This window comes from Chlamydotis macqueenii, chromosome 2 (genome assembly GCF_036417535.1).
Source record: "Chlamydotis macqueenii isolate bChlMac1 chromosome 2, bChlMac1.mat, whole genome shotgun sequence".
Lineage (NCBI taxonomy): Eukaryota > Metazoa > Chordata > Aves > Otidiformes > Otididae > Chlamydotis > Chlamydotis macqueenii.
In genome coordinates this window covers 83781734-83801425 of record NC_141557.1, presented here as the reverse complement: position 1 = coordinate 83801425, position 19692 = coordinate 83781734, and the positions used below count along the sequence as shown (strand labels likewise).

The 19692-nt window shown below is 36.4% G+C and overlaps 1 protein-coding gene across 1 annotated transcript in view; it reads right to left on the bottom strand.

The window, feature by feature from the left end:
• Nucleotides 1-15: 15 nt before the first annotated feature.
• RETREG1 (reticulophagy regulator 1) overlaps nt 16-19692 on the bottom strand; it is a 68011-nt gene continuing 48334 nt past the window's right edge. The window contains exons 4-9 of the mRNA XM_086740353.1: nt 12959-13085; nt 11059-11143; nt 10378-10515; nt 8475-8539; nt 7206-7332; nt 16-4296 (exon numbers count right to left, since the gene is read on the bottom strand). Of these exons, the coding sequence (XP_086596479.1) occupies nt 3785-4296; nt 7206-7332; nt 8475-8539; nt 10378-10515; nt 11059-11143; nt 12959-13085 (1054 nt within the window). The 3' untranslated portion in view covers nt 16-3784. The remainder of the gene's footprint in view (nt 4297-7205; nt 7333-8474; nt 8540-10377; nt 10516-11058; nt 11144-12958; nt 13086-19692) is intronic.

Genomic DNA, 19692 nt, shown 5'->3' with positions numbered 1-19692 from the left:
CACAATTAGATACGATGAAAGATAAAAACTAACACATATTTATTAAATGGTTTTACAAACAATCAATAGAATAATTCCATGTTTACAAAATAGTAATCAGGCTAGGTAAAGTGCTGCAAAATATTTATTCAAATAAAGACATTTTGTAATTTTCCAGTTTCTGGTTACCCGGATAGGTGGTGTTTACAGACTGTTAACGCTGCTCGTGTGCTGCGAACAGACACGGAGACTACAAGGAATTTGTTCAGGAAGGCTAAAATAGCCTGGGAAAAGTGCAAGACAGACAAAAACCAAGTAAAACGAGTATTTCTTCAGATCCTATTACTCTGAGTTACAATTATTTCCACTCCTCTGCATAGAATATTTTTTTTTCCATGAACAAAGTGAAGAACGGTAAGTAGGTGTGCAGCACATACACATGGAAAGCCCTGTGTGCTGAAGACAGGTGCTTTCACGCTGGGATGGACGTACCTAAGGCCACTGGCAGTCACTCCATCTGTCCGTCACTCAGAAGTACGAACACAAGGGGAAATTTTCTGAGTACGAAGAGCCGAACTGCATCCCATCTGGTTGGAGATGTCCCTGCTCCTGGCAGGGGGGTTGGACTATAGATGACTTTTAAAGGTCCCTTCCAACCCAAACCATTCTGTGATTCTATGACAAGTCACTTCCTTCCAGCAGGCACCCGTGAAGAAGCAAGGCGAGGGAGGGTGAGCACTTCAACCACCCTGCTGCAAAAATAGACAGCATCCTCCACTTCCTACCAGGTAAGAAGAGCACACCAGGGAACGCAGGCAGAACTGATCCTGCAGCAAGATCATGCCCTGTGTTACCCCACGGCACTTACTCTCACGTCCGCACTCTGACCTCGCCCTCTATGCTGACCGTACTGCCTTTCGCCTGGGAATTGCATGCAAGCAGGCTTTTCACAGAACAAATGCGTGTTTCAAAGCTACGTGCTGCCTCATACTCGCTTGCCTTTCTTCCTGTCCGTGTGCTCAGTTTTGGAAGATGGGAAGGTGATGACCAGTGCTCGGTGGGACAGATGCTGTGGACCATTGTGATGGGAATTTTAAAGTAACTGCTACTTTGTGGCTGCTGCTAGAATTCAACAAAATGAAGGTTTCTTGAGGTATTTCCAACTGAAGGCAGTGTGGAAGGGATCTCACCAAGGAGAGAAACGTTTTTGTTGTGTTCTGCTGTCAAACTGCTGGCAGTGGAATGTATTGTGTCCGAGCAAAGTGTTTCTGACATGCGGTTATTTGAGAGGGAAGAGGTAATTTTCTGCTGAAAACGTTTCCACTACCTAAGGAGGAATATTAAACGTTACAGAATTACCTCCTTCCAATTACCTAGTATGTAGGGGCCCAAATGTAACTGGCTACCACAAGAATAGAAAAATAAAATTCTGAAGACACTCAAATAAGCAATTACGACCCTAAACTTTAATGATTTGCTTGTTCAAGTTTTGCTTTGTTTTTCTTTCTGAAAAAAAAAAAAATTGAGACTTGTACTGGAGAAAAATCAATCTATTTTTCTATCTTGAAACCAGAAAATGGACCATTTACAAAAAGCCTGAGAATCTCCTCCAACTGCTTTTCCTTATTGATCTAATCTATTATTCTAGAAGAGCGCCCCTGCATTACATACTTTTATAACCACAAATATTCTTCATAAAACAACAATAAAGTGCACGCTGTTAAAATGCCACCCGTTGACAGCCAGCTAGTCTGTCCCATCAATCCACTCCAGAAAAGCCTGTGAAGGACTGCTCCCGCCCACCTCTCCCTGTCCTGTAGCCCGTTTCCCCTCCTGGCACCAGTTGTCTGGGTGTCCTACAAAGTTTCATCAGCAACTTAGAAGTTGTACTCTTCTAACTGTATAGATTGTCTTAAACATGCAGCAAGGAAACGAGGCTTTTAACTCCTCTGAGAGATTTAAATGATTTCCCAGCAAAAGTTTCTTTTGGGAAGGACAGGCTGGGGTAAGCTAAAAAGGAAACTTAACAACCAACGCTGTGGAAGTGACGCGGCCATGGTTTTTTAATAACTTCCAGAAACCTGCTTTTAATGTTAAGATGTCATAATTTCAAAAGCTGCATCTTGTGGGATCTATATCCAGCATCCACTTACTTCATAATGGATTTGCTAATGAAGGCACAGGCTCACTTTTTTACTGGTAAAGGACAGCAAACACGGTCAATACGCATTACTGGCACAAAAGCACAAGCAACAATAAAGCTAGTGTCAAAAATTCTCAACCTCTTTCCTTTCACTACAGTCTTTTTGGCCATCTGCTTATTTTTTCACCTCAGAAAGAAAAACAAACTAAAATGGAGTTAATTTTAAACACAAGTTTACCTACACATATATGTTAATGGAAGATTTTTATAATCTGTTGCTGTACTTTTTGAGGGTCCTAGATGACAGTATTCACCTCTTCAAATGCCAGCAAATGGAAAATCACTTGAGTATTAGTAGCAGCTGACATGGTCCCTCAACTTTGCTAATGGCTTACATCACATTAAAAAAACCCTAGCTTTACTTCTTTCTATTTCTTTGATTGCTATTGCTTGGTATTACAATTCAATTTTGTCACAGGTGAACAAAAAAAGCCCTACAGAAAAGTAAATAAGTTACCTGCTTAAGATCCCATGCCACTCACTGAGCACGTGTAGAGTTTAAACTGGCAAATAATTTAAAGAAGTTCTTTTTTGTTTGTTTTAAATTACATGCCAGGAAGAAGATTCTCAGTGTCTTCTATAGGAAATGACCTCATTGAATACTTTAAAGTCTCTTAGAAGATTTAGCTTGCAACACAACTTTTGTTGCACATGATGGCTGCTGTCCTGGGGAAAAAAAAAACAAAACCCAGACCCCACAGAATTAAGGAAGTGGCACCTATAAAAAAGCCTTTTTTTTTTTCTTTTTAACTCTAACCTCTATTCCAAACAATAACTACCCTCACCTGCTCCCAAAAAGGTTGTTCAGTTTACATGATACTAACTCTTAAATATAAAAATGTGTTGGCTGACTTTACATGGGAAATACTGCCAAGGACCAGACTCTATCAAGGAACACAGCAGGTGGTCTGTCAAATAGCATGCCACTTTACAACTCTACAAGCCTAAAACAGCAAAAACTCGGAAATGCATCACCATATCCAAAATAATTCAAAGGTTTTCATTATGAAATCAAGTTCTTTGATAGTGTTGCACACATCTTTAAACTAGAGCTGTGCTGGTTAATGTGTTTCACATATAGTAGGTGCACTACACATAATGCTTAATGGCAGGGATTCATACTTTTCAGTATGATCGAAGGAGGTGAGATTTAGTTAATCTCATTGCAGTCCTCTGATAACTTACCCTCGCTGTGTGAATCATTCATTGTATTACAAGGTTGGCAAACAAGAGTAAATAAACTGCCGATGTTGAAAATTTGGCTCAGGACCCCAAAACGGATGGTTGGCAAAAAGATAAAAAAAACCTCTCCCCCAACTCTTTTGAGCAACTGACCTCCAACACTCATCTGAAACCAAACCATGGATAGATAATTCATTTCCATGCTATTACATTGAGGTATAACTACCAGAAACATTAAACTATCAGTATCAGCTGATATTTATCCAGTTAATTCACTCTGCATAAGGGAAATTATTACAACACATCTAAAGTGATAGTTAAAGCTTACAGCTGAGAATTTTCCTTTTTTTTTGCATTTGATTTTTTTGTGTGTGTGTTTTATGTTTAATTTCTTCTACTTTACCAGCTACAATTTCCAGGTTACTGACTTCCAAGCAGATTTGAAAGAAAGCCTGAAGATTTTTTCTTTTCCTGGGATTCTGCTTCCTGGCCTTGTGAAAGTCCCAGTTCTTTCTCAATCTGCTCAAGCTCAGACTGGTCAAGCAGTTCAAAATCATCAGCTTCCTCTGTGTCTGTCTCCTCGCTCAGACTCGACGCTGCATGTGAGGGAGCTTGCTGTGCAGACTGCAACTGGTCTTTGATGGCAGCAGACATCGCAGCTGCGATGACATCTCCAGCAATTCCACTCATCAAATTAAAGGTTTGGTCACTGGTCAAAGGCAAGGAGAGCCCTGCAGTGGATGGTCTCTCTTTACTCTGTCTGGAAGCACGATCCGCCTTGAAATATGTTTGTTCTTTTTTTTGTTTTTGCTGGATGGGCATACCAATGCTTGAGTCATCGTCATCATTTGTTCCGGCGCCATTTTCTAAAGAAGGAAATTCTGAAAGATCTCTAGCAAAAGCTTCTTCATGATCACTAGGTCGGTCAAAATCTATTACAGGGTAAACAGAAGGAAACAGTGTTAGCAAACATGAAAGGCTTCCCAAAAAAGCAGCCAAATGTAAAAATGCAATTAGTAAGTGTTCCTTTGAATACAGTTCCTAATCCATAGTCTAGTAGTCTTCTGTAATCTCACTGCAGAGGAGCTTTGTGTGACATCTAAAATAAAAAGGTTTTGAGGTCATAAATCTAGTACCACAAATCACCTGGTATCAACCTAACTCAGAAAGTTATTTCAGGAAAATATCTTTTTAAAATGGTATGTAGCTGTACATGAAACAACCCTTGCAAATCTTTAGCACAGCTAGTTCTAAATATACCAGCCAAGTCTTAAAATTTATAATGTGACAACAGGTTTCTAAACTCTTTTTCTTCACAATATATATAAATTACAAATATGTAAACATGTACAAATGTATTACAAGCTTTTAATGCACTTGTAGAATTTAAAAAAAAAGAAGAATGTTTATGTGTTTAAATAAAGATAGAAAACCAATGTAAAGACTTAATTTATAACTTTTTCCTTTCTTGGCCAATGTTGGGATTAAACTCTACAAACCAGAACTGTTTCATGTTTTCCAGAGAATAAAAACCAGAATGTAAACAGATCAAATATTATATTTTAATGGCTGCATTAATTGCAGGATATTTTTATTGGAAATGCGTAAAACATACTGTACTGTACACGGCCTGTGGAAGCAGCCTAAATGAACATGAGGGAATACTTTGATGTAGTATTTGAATGAGAAGGTAAAAAATAACTTTTGTTATTTTTGAAAGTAAGTTTGAACTTACTTTCTATGAAAACAAGCAATAGAAGTATTCATAAGGGCTAAGGAAATGAATCCTAAAAATGACTCATACGTAATTTTCTCCATTTTCTTTAGGAAATGGAGAAACAGGCTGGGAAGGTGAAGAGGAAGGGTTGTGCCATATGCAGAGTGGTGGCTCAAATGCACAGAGCTTTGAGAGGAGGTGAGCCAATCCTTGGATGCATCTGGTCTTGCACTTGTGTGTATGTCCCATTTGCTGAAATGCTCCGTAGGGGAGAAGAGTGGGTGTTGTTTATTTTTCACTTAGCAAGGCCTTTAACACAGTGTCCCACATTATACTTACAGCCAAACTGGTGAGCAAACTGGGTAAGTGAAGTGTAAGCCTGGTGGAAAATTGGCTGGACTGCTAGGGTCAAAGGGCTGTGATCAGTGACACAAGGTCCAACTAGAGGCCAGTTATTAGAGGTGACTCTCACAGGTACTGAAGCAAACACTGTTCCATGTTTTTATTAATGACTTAGATGATGGGATGGAGTGCACTCTCAGCAAGTTCACGGGCAGAAAGGAACTGTTCTGGGAGAGGTGTATTTGATATTCTGGAGGGCAGGGCCCTCAAAAGGACCTCAACAGGTCTGAAGAGGCTGAAAAGAAACATTATGAAATTCAACAAAAGCAAATGTGAAGCCCTGCATCTGGAATGGAATAACCTGTGCAGCAGCTTTCAAGGAAAAGACCTGTGGAGGGCAAGTCAGTGGTACACCCTTGCAGCAAGGAAGGCCAACCACATACTGAACTATACTAGCAAAACAGAAGTCAGAAAGTCAATGGAAGGGATTTCCACCCTGTATTCAGCATCTGAGAGTGCACTTTCGTAGTACTTTTTCCAGTTTTGTCCTCTCCGGTACAAGAAAGACAATGAAAGACTGGAGTGCGTCCCTTGGAGGGCCAGTACAATTATTAGGGGGCTGGAGAACAGGACATATGAGGAGATGCAGAGAGAATGGGCTTTTTTTGACCTTAAGAGAAGGTGGCAAAGGGCGGGATCACGTAGTTGTCTTTAACCACCTAATGGGAAGGTATAGAGAATTGTAGAGAAGATTGGGCCTTCTCAGAGGTGCACAGTGGAAGGATGAGAGTAAACTGACACAAGCTGGAACACGGAAAATTTTGACTCACTATGAGAAAAAACTTTTTTCATCGGGTGAATATTGAAAAAGGCTGTCCAGTAAGGTTGCTGAATTTCTACCACTGGAGATTCAACTGGTCATAGCCCTGAGCAAGTTGATCAAGTTGAACCTGCTTTGAATGGGAGGTTAGATGAGATGAACAACAATGGCTCATTCCAACTTATGATTCTGTGATTGTACAATGCTGCCTATTTACAACTTGAAATATTAACCAAATAATTTAAATTATTAATTTGGCCTGTATAATGTCATTAAGTAATATCACCCTACTTGTCATTTACAGTGAACTTTTCCTACAAGAGGAGAAATGCAAAACAAGCAGAGCGACAAATCCACACCAAACTACTGTTGTCTTTAATCTTTATTCAGGTAAAGTGCTAAGTTAAAGCTTGGTCTCTAAAAAGTGAGAACTTAAAAGATCTGGTCAAGACCAAGACAAATGCTTGAGGATCTTTTCCTAGTCTTAGTCTTCATATCCCATTTAGGCCCATTGTTGGCTGTCTTCATCATCCAGTAACCAAAACCTAATAATACCTTCTTTAATCAGCTGTTTAGCAATTCCAAGTATTCACTTTTTCTTCCTCAGATTAGATAGTACCAAAAGCATTGGTACTAACGTAAAAGGTTTACTTGCTTAAAAGGTTTGGTGGAAGAGAGAGATAAATCTGACACGTGTCAGTATTGAATAATATTGAACGTGTCAGTTTCACCCACCACTGCTTACTTTAGACAGTTACTGATGTACTTTATTAAGATGAGGAGACCTCTTACACAAGATGTATGCAAAACTATATAAAACACTGGAATTAATTTTAAATTAATTGTAAGAGATAAAAAAAAAAATCCAAAGAAACCTCCTTTTGTCTTCAAATTCTCTAATAATTTTCAGGTAACTTACATGATTGTAATTCATCGATGAAATAGATGAAGCCATTACATACCATCAGATGTGTCTGTCTGTGGCGAATACCCTTCAGATAAGTTAAAGGTCCCATTATCGGTCCAAGATACTTCCGATACATCTGTGTCAGACACTGACAGCTCTTTGGCAACAACGGCAGGACTAACCTAAACATAAAAAAGTCCCATACATGGTATTCTTATACTAAAAAAAGTCACACTACAGGAAGCCAATGCTTAGAGACTGAAAAAGAAACCTCTTGCATATCATAGCAATATAAATTGCCTATTCAAGCTTCAATTGTAGAAATATGAAAATAATAGGAGTATACAATACTTAGAAGTGAAGCATCCCTCTTTGTAATAACTAAAAGATGTATTACACTAAAGAAGCATAGAAAATTACAATTACTCATCCTGAAAGTAATATTCTACTGTAATGAAAGCAGAATGAGCCTGCAAACACAAAATCAGCAAAAATGTAAAGAAATGCATAAACTTAGATTAAAAAAAAAACATTATCTATAAGCCAGTAAAAAATAGCTAAAAAAATAATGATCCTTCATTAATTTATCCAACAATATTCAATTACGTCAGCTACAAAACTTTTATTCCATAGGATATAAATTTAATTTATTTCAGAAAACAAAAACACCTTCAAAGCAATTGCTGTCAAAGTCAGGCTCCATACTGTACTAATAAAATACTGCATAAGATACAAAACTGATTTTTTTTTTTTATATCAATCAGTGTTCTTATTACAATGGAAAACCCTTTGCCATGTATTAAGAAAGAAAGGAGATATTAGTGTTCTCATACATGTCTAGAATGATACTTACAGATAATATACTGATTTACAGTATCACTGAAAATTATCAGCCAAGCGATTACGAAAGTATCTGACAAACTATGTAGGTTTTCTAAGACCGTTTCCCACAACCGTTTCCCTTTTATATTTTAATTTGATAAAAATTAACTACAATTTCACTGCTGCAAATCAAAATAGCTGCCTTTGCTATTAAATTCTAGTTCAATCATCCTACAGTCAATAGAAAATAAACACGTTCTCCATTTAGTAGGCCAAAGAAACCATTACCTTGAAGGTCAGAAGTCACAAATGCAGGAAGCTTATTAGTGTAAGCCTAGAGATGGAGACTATGAATCACTTTTAAAGCATACTGCTTAGTTCAGGAACACAGCCTCCTGGGTAGGTCAAAGTCTTCCACAGAAAACAGAGACAGCAGTCTAGAAACTCTCCATTATCTACATATATATTACAAGCAAGATAGGGCTGACTGAAAAAAAGTCACCTTAGGACACAGGGCTGATATGTCTAATTCACTGTCATCTTCTGTGGGTTTTGTTTTTGCTGTTTCTGAAAGAAAAAAAATATTTTTTATCCTACTCATGACCACAGACTTCGAGGTTCAGTGTGTTCTCTGTCACACAGCTTGTGCAGTACAATAAACCTTCACCTGTTGACACAGTGCATCACTTGCCTAACATGCTACTCAGGTGAGGGGAAAAAGGCTGGTGGAGAGGCTACATATTTATCAAAATGTATCATGCAGCAGACAAAGCAGGAGAGAGATTGTTGCTCTGAAATATGTTCCAACATATTTATTTACTTTGTTTCAGAAGTCTCTTTGCTCACCATAATATAACGTTGCCTGGCAATATATATCTATCTATCTTTTAAACTACACTGCTGGTACAACGCACAGTTGTAACATACTGGTAAAACAGGCAGTGTAGTTATCCCAGCACATTACTTTTACATGAGAACATGCAATTTTCTGGATAATTGCATGTAATCTTCATTCACAAAACCTTTCTTCTTCTTTGCACCCGGTTCCTCTGCATTTGCAAAATCTATCTGCAAATACGCATAAAAAGCATCCTCTGAAGTCTGGTAGAATCTTACTCCTTACAGATGAACAGAGACACAAATTTCACGTTCTCTCTGTGTCTAAGAATAGCCTCATCAATATTTTAACCCAATATAAGCTGAAAAACACAGTCATATTATTCTTAGTTGCTTGCTTCTGCAACTTGCTATGTTCTCTTTTGTGCCAGTAGAAGAGTTTGTGACCGCATGTGGTGAACCCAAGTGGTGAACAAAGGTAGGGAACTTGTCTGGGTTACATTAAACTGGAGGGTGAGGGGCAGGAAAGAACAAATCTAACCTCAACCATTTTCCCAGTGCTGGCTTATGAAATTTATGAAACAATAGTCTGATCGCTTGCTCTGCCAGTTTCACTTAAGAGTAGAACAAGGTGAGATAATACATGAAGGAAAATTTTCAGTGCATTATTCCTTATTTCCAGCAAGTACTGCATTACATGTAAGAGAAGGGGAAAAGGCAGACGGCTCCTCTCCTTGTGTCTAGGAACAGCACATTGTGTGATCAATGGTCACAAGAAATGCATGTTTTAAAGCAGATATGAAATCTACTGATGTAACACTAACTGAAAAGGGTAGGCTACCTGTAAGTAATGTGCCTATGCTACAAAGGTTTAATTACCAGAACTGTAGCACACACAACAAGTAAACTAAAGATAACATCGTTCATATAAATATTTTTCTTGAAATAGCTTTATTACTTAAAATCTAAAAGTTTCCAATGTTATAAAGATTTCAGGTGAGACAGATGAGATTTTGTTTTAAACTGACTTCTCCCCTTACTAAATAAAAACTTTGATTAATTTGTAGCTATTACTGTACTGCAATTCTTAAATGCTTATTGAGTATTTGAGGAAGAAAACAAATTATTGTTACTATTGGGAGTGAAAACAAGGCAGACTTAGATACCGGAAGAGAGTTCAGTCTCTTACTGAAAATTCTGTTATGTACTCATTTTGTGTTCTTCAGTGAGTCTCTCTTGGATTAGTTTGCCTTGCCTAAACAGAGATAAGCATTGCATACTTTACAGCAAGTAGTTTTTTTCTGAAAACCCACAAGCAGTACACCTAATCAAGTACGAAGAGAACCATCAGGCTTGCCATGTTTCCTTCCATAAAATTATTTTTTTTACCATAATCAGACATCTGACATACATTATCACTCCTTATAAAGCTAAGAACGGTAGCTAGCTTCAAAGCAAGAAATACCTTTACAATCGGCTTCAGAGAACAAACCAAACTGTCGGCAAGGTCAATACAATTTTCTCTGCATACGGAAATACATTACCTGGGACTATACTTAATTACTCACCAGATCTCTCTTTTTTCTTCTGGTTGATATATTCCACTATTCCAAAATCTAGTTTCATCAGAACAGTCTTAATTTTGTTGCACACTTTCTGTCCAAATTCATTGCACTTAAGGAAGGGACATAAAAAGGCACACAATACTGTGATAAAAATGAAGACAGAAAGAAAAATTGTATTGAAATATTGCTTTATAAGAAGTTACTCAATAAAGATAAAACAACGCATTTGTGTAAGATAACTACTAATTTTACATAATGCAATTAGTTTTACATTAAAAGGCACTGTGAAATGCCCATGCCGGACAAACTGTTAATGTGAAATCCAGTCTCCAGGAGCCATTCCTACTCGTTGCAGAAAATACCATTGTATTCATATCAACTGGCACCTTTTTTACTTCCAGTAAGGCACAATTTACGATCACTGTAACATTTATGATTATCTTGATTTAGTCTGATTTTGATATCTCTACCTGAGAAACACGACTATGCAACACTGTGCCAGAATCAACAAGCTGAAAAAACTCATAAGCTGACTTCCATATGACAAAAAAGCACTTGTCAGAACCTACATATATATGTTTATATATGCATATATATATATATATATAAATATTTCCTATACAGAGATCAAATAAAGAACAAACTGCATACATAAATCGTGACTGTAAAAGAGACTATACTTACGCAGGACATAGGAGAGGACAACTCCAGGAATGTAACTTCCCAAGACAGTGAAAAATGTACATACACTGCAGACTAGTAGGCAAAACTGGAAAAAAAACATTAAAATTGGCCATTAACACTTACACTGTTTAAATATTTAGATCATTTTGCAAAATAAAAATGTTACATGCTAAATGAGATCTAGAATGCAGTGGCAAATTGAAGGTTTTTTAAAAAAATAATGAAATATTTTAACAATTTCTGCGCAAATAAGCATCAAACAGTCTATTTTGGCTAATCAGGATGTACCCCCTCTTCTACTATAAAAATATGCTGGTTTTATTCATTTCCTGTAAAGGTTTAACAAGCTCATGGTTACTGCTACATTACTAGAAATTACTTCACCTTCAATACAGAAAAAAGGCTGAACAGTTGATATGCAGGAAAAAAACCAAAATAACTAATTTAAATATTACAATGCATACTTGCTGCATGTTTACAAAAGCAAAATATCCTTCTTATGAGTACAGTTCTCTCCCCTGTTGTGTTGCTTTAGGGAACTGTTTTCTCTCATATGCTGGCAAGCATTCTCTCGATGCTTGTTGGCTGCTCTAGCATCCCCGTAACCAGACAGAGCTGATTTTTCAATGTAAAACTTCAGATTCAGCCTCTGCTGTGACCAAGACATATAGTGCATCTCTCACAACTGCACAGGGCTGAGTACAGAACTGATCTGTTGAAAGTTTACAGAATGAATTCATTTGCTTTTGGAGTTGAATTGCAATAAAATGGTTAATTCTAAGAAATCTTGCACATAGTAGCAATTAGCTTGTAATTATAGCAGTAAAATAATGACATGGCTTAGAGAAAAATGTCAGGAAAAATAAAGGAAAACATGCTCAAAATTAGCTTTTCTACATCAGGATTAAATATATCTTAACATACAGCTACTGTGTCACGTGACTACATGACAAAATTACGGGACTGTGTATACTGATACAACATTTCCTTGCCTCAGTATAGACCTATTTCTTTTAAATATAACTTTATTATCCTAAATATAAAACCTTTTTTTTGAATAATTTATTAATCTTTGAAGTGTATTTAATCCTGTTGCTCATCTGTGTTTTCAGTCCTAATATTTGTATGTAGTACTATATACGTCCAATTTGCTAATTCTGAAGGGCTTGTTTTCATGAAAGATTTTGTGGCAAAGTTAACTGACACCACAAGAGGGGAAAACACCTCCTACTCTCCTTTTACATTTTTATATTTAGCAATACATATATAAAAATGAAATCTACTATTGCCATGATCTACATTATTTATATTTTTTTTTGTAAAAGTATGCTGCTTTACTTTTGGCTAGAACTACGTAATAATCTTGCTCCTATTAGGAAAGAAGAAACATTACTCTTGCTTGCCTCTTCATGAACTGGGTTCTACAGCTCAGTCTTTCCAATAAAAAAACCCCAAACAAACATATCTGTATAGAAGAAAAATTATCACAATAAAACATGAAGGATTCTCTTCTATCATATAATACTTGTGCAGCTATTTCTGAAAATTACAATTACTTGGAAAAAAAGCATATGTTTAGGAATGGTGCACTTTTCCTGATTTTTCAAGTTTTTTTTTAACTGTGATGTTTGAAATTTCCTTTCCATGGACTGCTGAGGTTCCAGCAGCCGCAAGGGAAGGGACTGTACTGCTATAAACTTGACTGTAAGCAGCTTTGCTCACTGATGACCAACCTGTGTTCTGCACAGGAAAAAGTTAGCAGAACTCACGACTGAATGTATCATAATGTGTATTTTCATTTTCTTTTTTTTTTTTTTTGCTTGCTTGCTTTTTTTTTTTAATCTATCTCACCTTTTTATTAAACAATATCAAACCATTAATCTTACTTGGCAGTGCTTACCTTGCCAGGGTTTTGTTCCTTGAAGTGAGACATTTCTTGAAGAAATGCAAATAAATTCATCAGTGTTTCTGAAATGCACTGATTGATTCTGGGTCTGTAGTCTTGCCTGGAACTGATGACTTTCCAGCTGAGTAAAACAAAGAAAAATACCCAACAATTTTGGTTATAGCTCATAAGAAAGCTGGAAATGTTTGAAAACATCATGTTGTAAACGTACAGCCTTCAGTGATCCAATGGCTGCTGCTATGCTACAGAAATCTGTGCTTGTTTGCACATACCTTATATTGAGCTAATTCGATCTTTTTTAATTCAAAAAAATCTGCTCAGCAGTAGCAATTCTCAGTCCATACAAGTTAGAACAAAAGAAATTACTGCTTATTCATTCTGGCCATATGAAAACACTAAGTTTAAGGCACACTTGTCATACAAATTAAGCAACTGAACCCCAAATTTGTTCCTTAATATTCTTTTTTTCTTAAAAAAATATACAACAGTACTTTTCATTGCCACAGGATGGCCATACATATTAATACATTTAATTTCATGCCTATAATCCTTGTGCTTTTTCTTTTCTATTTTTCGTCTTGTTCTGCAAACTATGATGATCCCTATGAGACTGTTATCCAACTTAGAGAAAAAGAAATTGCTCCTGAAGTCTTGATATTTACATTCCTTTCCTTACTGAGTTTTTATTTTTCTATTATAGTGAAAGGACTGTTTTTAAAGCATAACTTATGACTGTTCACTCCTTTTAATAAAATTTAAAAAACCGTACTGAAGAACTTGCTGAAAACCATGAGAAAGTATATGTATCTAATTTGGAGCTGATCAGTTTAGACAATATGCAGTTTAAATTATCACACTATGTACCTTTTTGGAGTAGAAAAAACATCTACAAAAAAGATGTTTTATAAAACAACAAAGTAAAGGAAAAACATACACAGGCCAGCCAATGTCAAATCAAACTGGTACAAAGCATGGATGTACCACCATGCAGATACAGAGAATCTGAAGTATATTTTGCACCAGCTTAACAAAGTTATCAAATAGTAACACTTTGTCATATGTGGATCAGATTACAGGATAAAGCAAAAACTACATTATGAAAAAAGTGAACGTACAAAGGTCAGTGTGCAGCAATAAGAACATATACGCAGACATAATTACCCTGCCATGTAGCTATAAAATCACCAAAAGGCCCTGTTAACAGTTCTTGTTATTCGAAATGCAAATACCCTTTGATAGTTCCCTGAGACAACTTAAATTTTAGCAAGCATCAGTAAGTGACAGATGAGATATTTGTTGTTTAAACTTCACCCTGTATGAGCTTGCTGCTCAAAACTAACATTTAAACATTTGCTTTAATATTAGGAATAACAAGATAGAAAATTTAAATATTTTTGTAGTGAACATAAGACTAACAAAAAAATTACCATCGCTTGTAAAAATACCTGTAGTGACTAAAAACTTCCATGTAATTGCTTAGTTATTTTTATTGGCACATATTGTAAAAGGTAAAAGCCATCATTAGCATTTGGACTTTTTTCAGTTGAAAGCTGGTTAGTAGGTTGCTTTTGTCTATATTCTTTACTGAGCACACACGCATAACCTACCTTTGCTATACTGTATTTTATTAGCTATGATTTAATGTTCATTCTTACTAATAAGGCACCATTATGTTTTAGGATATGAACTTGTTAATCTCTCTCATTTCCTGGTATAAGGAAAACCATGGAGTTTTTTTAACATATGTTTGTATTTTTTTGAGCCGCTGGCACTATCAATACACACATACAACAGCCCTGATGTCCACAGGCTATCGAGACTCCTGGCTCAGGTGCTACTTTTGACTTTCATTCCTGCAAGTGACAGACGAAATGGTGCATACTTAAAAAGAGAGGACTGCTCTTTAATTTGCTTAAGACCTCACAGATGTGGATCCCTATATAGCAAATTTAACCCTACTAAAATAGGCTAATTTTTCCTCAAAAATATTTTGCAGATTCCTTTGAATTAGTTCACAAACTTTCAGGAACCAACAAACCAAAAGCTGGGGTTTTTTTAAAAGTCCTTTAAAAAAAATTCACTCCCTCATGTTATTTTTACTTCTTCAGTCTATAAAGCAAAAGTATACAGTAATGTTTTTATATGGGCATGAGTTCACACCCCCCTTGCACCAAGAACTGCAATGCAGATCATTCTAGCAAGAGCAACTGGTTTACTTACACAGCCCAAGGAGACAATGGCTGAAGGAAAATGGATTTTAATTCTGGAAATTATTTACTTGAAAATCACACATGTAATTGCACTGGACTACAAGAGATATATTGATTTTTCCTAAAAAGATAAGCTTCTGACTTGTTTCTCTTTGCAGAGCTGGGGCTATATGCTGATACTGCACTGAAAGGGAAGTGATCTCTGACACAGCAGCGAGCAAGATACACTAACATAGCACTGAGGGGATAGTTATTAAGGGTCAGGTGGCCTAAATTAGGCAGAAGCTTTGATCAATGAATCATGATAACAAGTAAAATAATGATGTAGTCCACACTATTTATTACATTATAACTTCAAATGAAAAGAAAAGTTTGGGATTACATTTTTACCTCAGATTCCTGGTCACAGATTAATAACAAAACTAGGCAAATTACAGGTAACTATAGATATAAATGTCTATTTCACTGAAACTTACATTCCCAAAAGATATGTCACTTCTATTTCACAAATTATGATAAAAGGAGAAAGTGAACTCCGAATTTTGAATCCAACGTCTCAGGAAAAAGAACACCAAACTTAAGTTCTCCTTAAAATCTTTAACTACATTTCAGGCAAACACCAGACATACAACTCAGCCAGGTGTAAAGCCACTTTTTCTTAGAATTATAAATTCTTGCTCTTATTTCTCCTAAACACATGGAATAAGAGGATTTTGGGCTTATGCTGAATCATACACTTTGGTCCAACTGCTGCCCAGACTTAAATTTGTGAATTTTTAAATATTTATATCTAGGCAAGGAATAAGTCTCCTCCCACATACATGATATCCATTTTTATTCTACATGGGAACGTTATATACCTTTTGTCTGTTGCTCTGTAGACATACTGATCACTTGGAAGCAGCTTTCCTAACACAATGGAGGTTAACCACCTATTTTCACTTACACGGTCTGAGTAGCTTCATTTTTGTAAAAAAGCCAGAAACAATTTCAGTCAAAAATGTCTAGTTAAACACACATGGAGAAACTTCACCTTTTTCTATGCCTGTATTTAACTTCGCCACGAGGTGGTGACACAGCAGCACTGGTAGTAGAGCAAGGTTTGGGAGCCATTTCACACTGAACATAAATAGCACGCATGGGGGACTCATATTCAAAATATCGTACGCATAGTGGAGCTCCTGACTTTATTACAGGACCGTATTTAAAATATTGCAGGGTATATTCAGGGTATATTCTCCATTTTGAGAAAAAAAAAACCATAAACAATTAAAAATAGTATACCTGAAATTCATACGATCAGAGTCTCATGTCTTGGACTAGGCGACTTTTGTAAGACAGAGAATGTAACATATTTTCAAGCCATGCATGGCATTGCATGCAGATATTTGCCTCTGACAGAGGATGCAAATAAACATACTAACTCATGAAGAATATGAGGGGAAGGATTAACAATGTTACACAAAACTTTTTGTCCGCCTCTCACCCCCAACAGAGATCTCAATTTCCATCCTCTCTTACTAACTACTGGCTTGAGAAAAGTAGTATACAAGGGTTTTGTCTTGTGAGAGCTGCAATTTTTATGCATAGGCTACTCTCCTTAAAGATGCACTGCTTCCAGCTGTTGTAAACCATTCTGTAGCATTAATAATAGGTATTTTAAGAGTTGTCTGTTTATTCTAGTGTTGAAAACTACTATTATGACAGTATTCTGAATTACAAAATCATTGTACAGAATTTACTCCTATCCTTTACTGAAACCTGTTGACAATCAAAGTGGAACTTAGTGGAAGCACAAAGAGAGAAAACGGATAGGCCTGATGCCTACTATCCAAACGGAGCTTTGAAATACATAGGGCAATTGTAGATAGTTGGCTTACTAACTTTAAGTTAATTGCAAATGACGAAAGCATAAACTACAATAATATTGCAAACTAATTTCACATACACTAACCACCAATATAAAGACAGCATAGATTAAGGATAAGGAGATACAATAAGGCACACTGGGATAACTAATAACAATTCAATACAAACATCCAAATTATGCAGAAAAATGGCAGATTTGCAGGGAATGTTCTCTAGATTTGCTTCACTTGGTTGTTAATAATGCTTTCATTTACCAAGTTTAAGAGATGTTGGAAGTATCAGCTGCAGTGCAGATAAAACGTATTGCTAGATGCTTTGGTCCCATGGTCCACATGTGGTGCATTGATAAAGAAGAAACTAAGCAAGAGGAGTGGATGATACAAGTGAAGTTTGCTTCAAAACATTACAAACCCACTATTAGGCTTGCTCTGCAAAAGAATACTTGGCAGTTTCTTGTAGCACTAAGCCACAAGAAATCATAAGATGTCTTTGTCAGTTCCACTACAGCAACACTTTTCTAATTTACAAGGAACACTAGGGACTATTTTGAGGTCTTACTCTCATCTTTGGCAACTCGAGGTGTTAGGAAGTCAGCTTAGTGATCTTCAGTGTGACAATCAGATGCACATGCTGCCTCTTCTCATTCATACCTCCCAACAACTACCAGTCCTGGAAACATCTGTCCCTCCTGTCCCTCTTCCCCAGAGCCCACTTGAGCAGCAGCGTTACCCAGAGGCCAGAGGGTTGGGACAAGGGGGCAGCAACAGAGCTCCTGGTGAAGGCACAGCAAGAAAGAAAGAAGGGGGGACAGTGCATAGTTGTATGTATGCAAAAATGGAGAGGTTATGTGAGGCGCTTGTAGAAACAGAGATAAACTTTAAACTTGCATTAGATCAAAAGCTGACTGACACATAACGATGCATCCTCAGATAAATTAATCTTTTATATGATCACATTTAAAGACAAAAAGAAGAAGATACATGAAATGATGCAGATGATGAACGTGTAGTGCATGACTGTGACACCAGTCATCCAAGAACATAATAAACTACTTCAGCGTAATACTACCGGAGTTACAATACTTTAATAAATGACTTAAATGTGAACTCTATACTTCCTGCCAAAATACCTCTGGGACTCCTGTCAAGGTGCTCCCTTAGTGACATAAGCAGCCAACTCTCTCTGAACACCTTCAAAGGTTTTTGTGCACAATTTAGAAAGAATAAAGTTTTATGCTCCCATCACTTATACTGAGTTTGATATAAAGTACTGCTTCTATTCTAAAACTACTGTCAATAAGATTGAAAGTGTTCAGAGAGAAAATTAATTACTCATATCCTTCTGACTACCTACTGCATCATTTGTAAAACTGAGCAAATACATAAACTGTTACCTAGTAGATGCAAAAGAAAAAAAAAAACAAACAAAACACCCGCCTGCCCCAGATGCTTCAACCCATCACAGTCACAAACTCTGGCCAGAAGAGTCAGTGGCATTACATTCTCTAAAAATGACTGATGGTGTCATGCTCTCATTTTGTATCTAGACATCTGTTCAAGTAAAGCCCCGCCACATTTCTCTCAGAAAGGTCAGTAGCTCTCATGTTACTGGTTTAAAGATATCTTCGTGATGTGCTGGATTTTTTTTAATTATGTGTACACAGTTTTATATGTATCTTCAAGATACACCACTCAGAACTGCAGCAGTGACCAAGTACACCATGATGTGGTGGATCTGAAGGACTGCACCTACATAAACAAAGAGTTAGTAATTACAGAGCTTCTAAATGTTCTTGATTTCCCAACTGTAACCACACACGCTTGAAGCCTGAGCAGACTCTGTAATTCTAAGAGTAACTTAGAATGTATTAGTCAAAGTGGAAGAGCTGAAAGTTACATTCCCAAAGGTATGTAAATCAAAATATAGGCAATATGGCTATTTTGTAGTATTTTAAAAAGTAATATCTAGAGCTTACAGAAGGATGCAGCTGTAAAGGATGTGGATATCTAAGGACAAACTTCACATGCAACCAAGAGTTAAGTATGAAACTTGACCAAATGAAATCAAGTGTGTAAATTATTAGCAAAACCCAACCAAGCACGTTTACCTTTTCAGAGCTTTCATAGGTCTCTCCTGTGAAGAAAGGAATCACCACAGTGCAAAAGGGAGTGATTATAATGATGCACTTAGTCTTCTTTGAAATAAACATTTTATAACTGAAGACCTATGCCAAAAATATATTTTAAAATTCATCTTCTAAATTATTCAAGTACAGAGATAATGGATATAACATAGTATTTAGATTTAAGAAGTTTGTGAAAAACATTTTAAATGTTTTTTTTTATGTTTAAATTTCAGGTGACCACATACTCAAAATGAAAATAACCATCCCCCTCTCTCTCCAAAACATAAATAGCCTAAAAACCAAATTTTAGGTGTATTAAAGTACCAATGGCAAAACCTCTAAAACCTACTATTGAACTGTGTGGTAGAAAACAATGCAATATTGATTAGCCTTATTGTAACACAATGTAATGAATTTGTGTATGTTATGTGCACTACGTGGAAAAAAGACTTAATAGCAAACACCACTGAACTCACAGCATAGTATCTTAATGACCTACATGCCAAATTTAAAACATGATTATG